The following is an 8,160-nucleotide window of genomic DNA, read 5'->3' as shown; positions in this document are numbered from 1 at the left end:
CAAGACAGGGGTGCCAGAATGAACACAGTATTTAAAAAGCATACCATCAACTTATATAAAGGCAGTTTTCACAGGTCTTTCTATCCCCGATTTAATATATTCTAACATGTTTGGTTTTATCTGCCATTGCACATTGAACTTATTTTTGCTAAACTGAGACAGGGAAGCCCAGCCCTCCTTTCAGCAGTTAGTTAATTTAGAAACCAGCAAGATGGATGGATAAACTCCTCCAAAGGTATATTAGCTGGCATGTCAGCCTGAATTTCATCCCATGGTTTTATCCAATTATAGTGGTTCACATCCCCTGAAAGTGTATCATTCACCTTCTCCAGACTTGAATAACTTTAGTAACTGTGGTCTCTTTGCCATTTCACTGCACCTCAACCTCTTCAAATCGTTCATAAAACTATTAGTACCAGTTCCAGAACTGGCCCTTGAGGCACCCTACTGTTAAACCCATCTGCTCTACTGAAAATGGGTATTTTATTCCTATATGGTGTTGTCCCATAGCCAGTTTCCAGTCCTTTCAGCAGGTGACTGTTTACCTTTGTTATTAGCTTTCGTGATGAATTTTGACAAAGGCTTTCTGCAAGTCTAAATAAATACCAAGAAATACCAAGCAGTTCTCCTTCACCCCTATTTGTTGACACACAAAGAATACTAGTATACTAGAGGCCTGATTTACCTTTACCAAAGCTGTGATTATATGTGTTTATGAAAGTACTTTGTGAGTCTTAGCATTAACGTCTGTTATTACATTGGTACTTGAGTACTTACAATTGAGAAAACGATACCTTATGAAGACTTGGTAAACAAAAAGAGATCTTCTAGATGCATTATCTTACATAGAAGAATACAATTTTGGCACTTGCACAATGCTTAGCAGTGTTTTTCAAAAGCAAGTGCTGAGATTTAGGAAAGACCTGTTTCTGATAGTAGGCAACCTTTGCTCTGATCTGAGAACAAAGCCTCTTTACAGGGGGCACATCTACATGTGCAAATGCTGCAGGGTGGGTTTACCCTAAAGTAAATTTCTTTACAGTAAACCCACCCAGGCAGGCATCTAAACATGCAAGGATGCAGGAACAGTACTTTACTGCTTCTGGCAGCAGTCTGCTTCCTCCCCCTCTGGCCCTGCACTGGCCCCCTGCAGCGGCCAGGGGGTGCTCTATGCTTCCCCCGAGTACTAGCCCAGGGGCTGGCAGGAAGCACTTTCCTGGTGGGGGCTGGGAGATTGCTCCCTGCCCCTGGGAACTGCCTGCTGCTGGGGCATGCTCCACCACTGGAGCCTGGGCGCCAACAATGTCCCCCTGCCCTAGCTGCAGGGAACTCTGGGCCCTGGCTCCCCAATAAGGGGCAGGGGGCTTGGAAAAAGTTGCAGGGGAGGGGTAGTTCCTAGCCCCCTGCCCTGATCCACAGGTGGGGCAGCTACCAATGAGCCTTTAGCTGGGCAGGGATTCTCTGCCTACTCCTCCCCTGCAGCTCTTTCCAAAGTCGCACCTTGATCACCTGATCAGGGCATGTGGCTGGGACCTGCCTCTGATTGGGACAGATTCTGGCCAGCACCGCGGCTGTGCAAGGAAGTCTGCACATACAGCCTGGAGGTGGTTGGGGACTGTCCCGTTTTGGGCAATCCCCAGCCAGTTCCAGGCTGCATGTGCAGACTTCCCTGCACAGCCCAGGGACTGTCCTGGTCAAAGGCAGGTCCCAGCCAGCTCCAGGCTCGGCAGGGAACTCTGTACTAAATTACTTCACAGTAACAGCTCGTACAGATGCAGCTAGTAGGCGTCTGCATGTGTAAACAGCGATGCTTACTGTGCAGTAATCTGCACTAATCTCGAATAATGTGTTCGTGTAGACATGCCCAGGATGCAGTTACGAAGAGAAATTTAACTAACAAATATTAATGGGAATTATTGTCTCTTACAATTATCCAGGGACCATTTAGGTAAGGATCAATTAAACACATCGATAAAGAAGCAAGCCAGATTTTCAAAACCTGTTTCTACCGGCAAAGGCTACTGGGCCTTCATGACTTATGTCACTGCAACATCATTTAAACTGTAAGCTCTTTGGGGTGGGAGTATCAGTCACTATGCTTGCAAGGAGCCTGGAGATCATGATCAGAGAGGGGGGCCTCTCCCTTTTATAATGCAATGCAAATAATAAAATCATCAGATAAAATTTCCAGAAGTGCCACTGTTCCTTTCAATCATTTCATCAGGATTTAAAGTTGGAAGATGTCCCCAGGAACTCGAATATCAGTATGATAAATTGCAGATGAAAATATCTGCAGGTGCAAAACAAAGGGTTTGCTTTTTTTGTTTTGAATAATATCCCTCTTTATGGCAAAATATACCACTGCATATGTTGATATTTTTGGTGGAGTTGACAGAGTGAAATACTTTGTATCTAATTGTGAAGGTCACTGAGTATTGAGCACTGCCTGAGGACAACTGCTGGCCCAGAAAAGGAGTTTTATCACCTTGTTGAAAGCCATCAAGCTCATCAGGGACAATGAATATGAAATACTCATCTGCTACTACACTCCCTTGGAACAATGATTTTTCTCCACAGGAGGCCAGCAAATGGGTCAGCACAACTGACCAGGAAGGAGGAGGGAGTGGGGGAAGCCCCATATTGGCAGTGGACTGAGCACCAACTTGCAAACAAAAGTCTGCTCTGGGGAGCTGGTGATGATCACTGCCACCTGGAAGCACTCACCAGAGTGGACAGGCACAAATGACACTGCTCAGCCTGCAACACAGGACACAACTTGAACCCAAAGAAAGGGGGAGATCACACACACCATCTGTAATTCTCAAGTGCTTTCAAAGCAAAGTAACTTATTAAGAAAATCTTTGCTTCCCTGACATGTCCCTTAAGGAATGAAGTTAGAAAAGAGGACAGTCCTAGAGGCAGGTTTTGACATGGCTCAGCAGCACCACCCCATGTCTGAAGAAAGGTCTTCAGCCTGAGAGTTTGCTTCCTAGAGACCAGTGGTTCTCAAACTTTTTTGTACCAGGACCCATTTGTAAACATTGATGGCCAATCCTGACCTAGTGCCCCTCACTCCCAACCCGCTGCCCCCCAGACCCCCAGTGTGTGGGGCAGAAGGTGGGTGTGTGGAGGGCATGGGGGGCCCCAAGCAGCCCCTTGCAGGCAGGTCTGCAAGGGAAAAGCCCCCATTTCCCATGTTTTTCTCTTTTAAAGGAGAACCCGGTTTTAAACTTATTGATTCATTTTTAAAGCTTGTTTGCGATCCTGTCAAAAACCATGAGACAAACTCTTTGTCCCTGTGCTTCAAACAAAAACCATGAGAAATTCTTTAAAAAAAAAAAAAAAAAAATCAAGATTGGCATGTGAATCATGAGATGCTACTTTTGAAGTGTGTGTGTGTGTGGTGGGGGGGGTTGTGATGGTGTGGGGAGCTATGGGTGTGTGTGGGGGGTGAAACCTGGGGATGAGTGGTCCTCCCACACACCCTGGCAGCATGTGGGGTACTGTGGGTCAGGAGTGAAAGGCAGTAGCAGGGCTCAGGGGGCTGTAGCATGGAGTGAAAGGCAGACAGCACTCAGCTAGTATGTGGAGGGGATGGGTAGATCGAGGCCCCCCACGGTGAGGGAGGGAGTGGGGCTGGGGCATGGGCGAACAGGGCCCTGGGGACGGGGCAGGTCATCCAGAGGTGCAGGGGGGGCATGTGGCTCCCCATAGCAGTGCGCAGCCATGGGGGAGGCATGGGGGAGCACAAGCCCTGTGGGGCAGTGGCAGGCTGCCTGCTGTGGGCTGGGCTCTGTGCCCTGCTGCCTTTGCCCTAGAAGCTCAGCTGCATGATGCTAGTGTGCTTTCTGCTGGCAGGTGGGCAGGGGATGCTGGCTGTGCCGTGTGGCCCCTGCCTGCCCAGTGGCAGGAAGCACACTGGTGTCATGTGACAGCTCCTGGGGCAAAAGCAGCAGGGCACAGACCCCCAAGCCCACAGCAGGCAGCCCGCCTCCAACCCATGGGAGCATGTGTCCCACATGCCTCCCCCCACAGGGGTGTGTGCAGCTGTAGGGAGTTGGAGTCACACCCCGCGCCCCTGCATGCCTCTGGATGACCTGCCCCAGCTGCAGGGCCCCATTCACCCCAGCCCCTGCTCCACTCCCTCCCTCACCGCAGGGGCCTCCACCTGTGCACTCCTGCCCCTGCCCTTTCCTCCCCACAGACTTACCAGCTGGGAAAATCCGGAGATCTGAGAGTTTGATTAGGAGGTTGTGAGTTGGAGTTATTTAGACTTCTAAATCTGGAGTCTCGCGACGTTTTGCCGACAGTTGGCATTACTGAATACATGAGGGCAACACTGATTTTCTGTCCAGCTACCAGCAGTACCTCTTCTGCATGTTTGATAGAGCCTCCCCATACACACACACATACCTTTTCCAGTTTATCCTCCTCAAGCAGATTACTGGGTTGCACAAAACTTCCTTTTAGAGCCCAACACTTCTTATGTCAGGTAGGCAAGTCCTTTGTAACCAGCATATTTACATTTTACCTCCTTGAACACTGGCTTCCACTGCCCTCAGCTTCACCACTAGTAAGCGCAAGAGGGGAAGAAGAATAAATCTAGCACATGGCAGCAAAGGCAAATGGATCATTAGATGCTGATTAATTCTCCAGTATGGGATTTCAGGATTGTCACACTCTTCCCCACCACTCCATTTTGGAGGGGGTTTGTTGTTTTCACGAGCTGCCTCAAGAATCATTTAAAATTACTTCAAAGTTTTCTTTAAAAGCTCTTTTATTTGAGGCAATGGCTTGGCTCTTTGGACTTTGTTATGAAATTCACATTTGCGAATAAGAAGTTATGATTCCTTTTGAGGTAGCTCTCACCTTTGTAATTAACATCCCCATCCAAGGTGGATGTTTCCCACCTTCGTAATTAAGAAGGGTGGAGCAAAGTTATTTCAAAGCAAACATCTCCAACTCAAAAGCAGCTGTCTGCTAGTTCTACAGCTATGCTGACTTAAGAACATGACAAGAGCTATACCTCCTGCAGCTGGTGCACCCAGGCCAACAAGACCCCTGGTGCGGACACAGATTTGTCAGCAGAAAAGCCCCTTATGCTGGCATCTGCTACGTCTTCATTGGGGGCTCTGTTACTATATAGTTATACCAGAATACCTATAGACCTAGAGAAGCAAGTTAGGAGCAATGGGAGAAATTATGCCTCAATCTCAAGAGTTCACTCTGTCTGATTAAATGAATTGAGTTTTTATATTTATCACCTCATAAAATTGTTACATCTAAAACTGCAATAACATATCAAGCTTAAAAATAAACCTATTTCTTTTGAAAAAATACACACAGTTAAGAGTTAAGTGGATCTACAAGAAATCCTTGCAATATGCCACAGACTGAGTTTGCAACCCAGCCATAGCCAACAATCAAAAGCAAACTGCAGTGACTGCTGGTCGCACCTCAGAAAGGTTTAAGTGAGTCTTGATTAGTTTCCATCCCTGTAGACAGAGACACTTAACAGTGCACTGAAACTGCTTCACCATACAGGCTGCCAAGGCTAGTTCTTCTATATCAAAGAAATCACACCAGTGCACTGTAGGTTTGGCTCAGAGAGAGGCTGGGGTGGGCACAGTGGGTAAGGGCAGGTCCATGGAAGGCGTCTCAGCCACCTGGGCTGGGCTGGGCTTGCGAAGCTCCAGTTTTTCATTGAGCTGGTTGTAAAGATCCTTCACAGCCTCGCTAGTCTGTAGAATAAGAATTTAAAAAGTCACACTTTATTCTAGTTGTTATTAGGCAGCGCACTAAATACTGCAATTACAGGGAGTGTTTCAACACAGAGGAAAGTGGGAAGAGGAGGTTATGATCTAATTAAATCAGAACTATGTACGCTTTGAAAGCTGCTATTTAAAACAGAACACATGCTCCATTAAGTAACTTCAGGGAATGCAGCTGCCTTAATTTGCACATGGCTTTCTTCTAGTAACCCTTCGTACCTGCTTAGTAGGTTCCAAAGACTTCTGGAGCAACTCCAATTTGGTAGGTGCCATTTTGTGATGCAGGTGAAGTAGCAATCTTAGCACATGTCTATGTACGTTCTCCTTTCTGTGAAGAGCAATTTTCAGGTGGTGAAACGAATGTAAACAGGCAACATTATGTTTACACTTTAGAGCACAAGTTACAATGGTTGTCAGAGTAACTACATTCAAATGCTAAAAATACTTGTAGAAAAATGGCTTGTGTGCTACATTATATGAATCCTGCCTTAGGCTTCCAAGAAATTAATATGATCTTTTTGCAGACAAACACATTTTCTGTGCAACTGACAAAGCACAATCCTGAAGCTCTCTCTAATGTTCAAAACAGAAATGGGATGCACAACTGTATCATGCCTTCTGCATCTTGTGTCCACAAACAACGATTTAACATTTCAGAACATTTTATAATCAACATCCTGTAATTTCTTAGATTTTGGTGCTACATACAGAATTGGCTGCTGAAATCTTATTTCTTTAAAAAATAAAACAAGTAATCTATTTAGCCAAGAAAAGAGTCTGCAGGCAGGTTAAGCAATAGCTCAGAGAGGCATGATCTACCCACTTGCCTTGTAAATACTGTGCTTTGAAGACAGACACCAGTTACCTTGAGCAGGCAGTGAGAAAGAAGCCATCAAAGAGACTGGTACAGAACTCCTCCAGTGCAAATTCATCAGCCAGCAATGTGAGGTTACCGGTGAGCAGGTGCAAGAAAATATCACTGAAGGCCAGGTCACTGAATGTCTCAACTGCATGACACAAAGAGACTGACAGGCTAGCATGCATTTGCCTAAATACCTCACCTTGTAGTAGAAATTTCTGCCAGAAAATTTCAAGTGGACTTTCCTGATGAACCATCTCCAGGTGGTTTATTACTGTGTCCAGATATAAAGGAAGGTGAGAGTGGATCTCAGGAAAACCTAGGGTGTGAGCTGGGTAGTTATTGTAGAAGGGGTAAGAACAGTTAAGCCTGGGGGAGAAGGTTTGTGCCGAGTTCTGCATTGTGTCATTGCAAGTTTCTTTTGTGAATGAAGCCAAATCCAAAGATAATAGTAAGTTCTGACTCAGTGTAATCATTGTAGACTATCTGCAGCAGGAAGCCACTTGATCAAATATATCATTTATCTTTCAGCTCTATTCCAGCAAGCCTATTAGTCACATTGCTAGTACAGTATCTTTTATCCATGGAATTAGAGACAGTTAACAAGGCTCCCTCCATTCTGGTTCAGTAAGGAAACACTGCCACCTAAGGTAAATGACTCACCATGGCCACACAGTGAAATGACTAGCAAAGCTGAAAAAAGGATTAATGCTATCCCCCAGTCATCCCCAAATGCTTATTTTCCTCAATTTAGGACTCCCATGTGTGACAACTGGGCACAAAATATAAAAAGAAAAGACATCTTACTTAGAGCTGGCAGAAGCCTAAGAAAAGCATTCTTGTTCCTCTGCTTAGTGATGTGAAGAACATAATAGAGCCCAATTTCACAGGCTATTCTGTTCTCCTGTAAAAATCTGTAATGGTACAAGCACAAGCAAAGATTTACAACCAGAAAAACAAGAAACCACTTACTAGAGGTGATTTAAAAAGAAAGGGTCTAAGAACTGGAACCCACATGGAGTTGGGGCAATAGAATATCTTAATATCTAGCTTCAAGCCTTTTGTGACATGGTGGCCAAGGTGCATACCATTGTTAGCTGTCTGCTGACTAGGACTAAAGACATGATAATTCAGTAAACATTCTTACTTTCCAATAACAACTTCTTAACTCTCCATGATTTAATGTAAGAAGGAACCTCACAGACCAAGTTCAGCAGAATGGAAAGTATGATTTTGATTTGATTTATACTTTCTCATAGCTCAGACATCCACAGCACTGCTATCAAACAGTGGTGACCATGATTCTAACTAGAGACAATAGTCTGAGTGTGGATATGCGGACAAGAATAGTGATAGAAATAAGTGCAAGATATGAGTATGCCTAAGCATACAGAAGACCTTTTCATGCTTTGCAAAGAGTAAGTTGCTTTTGAAATCCCAGACATATGGGATTTCAAGCAAAGTACACTTTTTACTGTCCCAGCGTACGTGCATCTTAGTTACAGTAACACATGCAGGGGGATGAGCCCG

The 8,160-nt window shown here is 45.3% G+C and overlaps 1 protein-coding gene across 1 annotated transcript in view; it reads right to left on the bottom strand.

Moving 5' to 3' along the window:
* Positions 1–5,227: 5,227 nt before the first annotated feature.
* NELFB (negative elongation factor complex member B) overlaps positions 5,228–8,160 on the bottom strand; it is a 22,771-nt gene continuing 19,838 nt past the window's right edge. Inside the window, exons 10-13 of the mRNA XM_019510467.1 lie at positions 7,438–7,544; positions 6,637–6,778; positions 5,991–6,099; positions 5,228–5,741 (exon numbers count right to left, since the gene is read on the bottom strand). Coding sequence (XP_019366012.1) covers positions 5,604–5,741; positions 5,991–6,099; positions 6,637–6,778; positions 7,438–7,544 — 496 coding nt within the window. The 3' untranslated portion in view covers positions 5,228–5,603. The remainder of the gene's footprint in view (positions 5,742–5,990; positions 6,100–6,636; positions 6,779–7,437; positions 7,545–8,160) is intronic.

This window comes from Gavialis gangeticus, unplaced genomic scaffold (genome assembly GCF_001723915.1).
Source record: "Gavialis gangeticus isolate Ggan-Ray unplaced genomic scaffold, GavGan_comp1, whole genome shotgun sequence".
Lineage (NCBI taxonomy): Eukaryota > Metazoa > Chordata > Crocodylia > Gavialidae > Gavialis > Gavialis gangeticus.
This window is presented reverse-complemented; position numbering and strand designations above follow the sequence as displayed.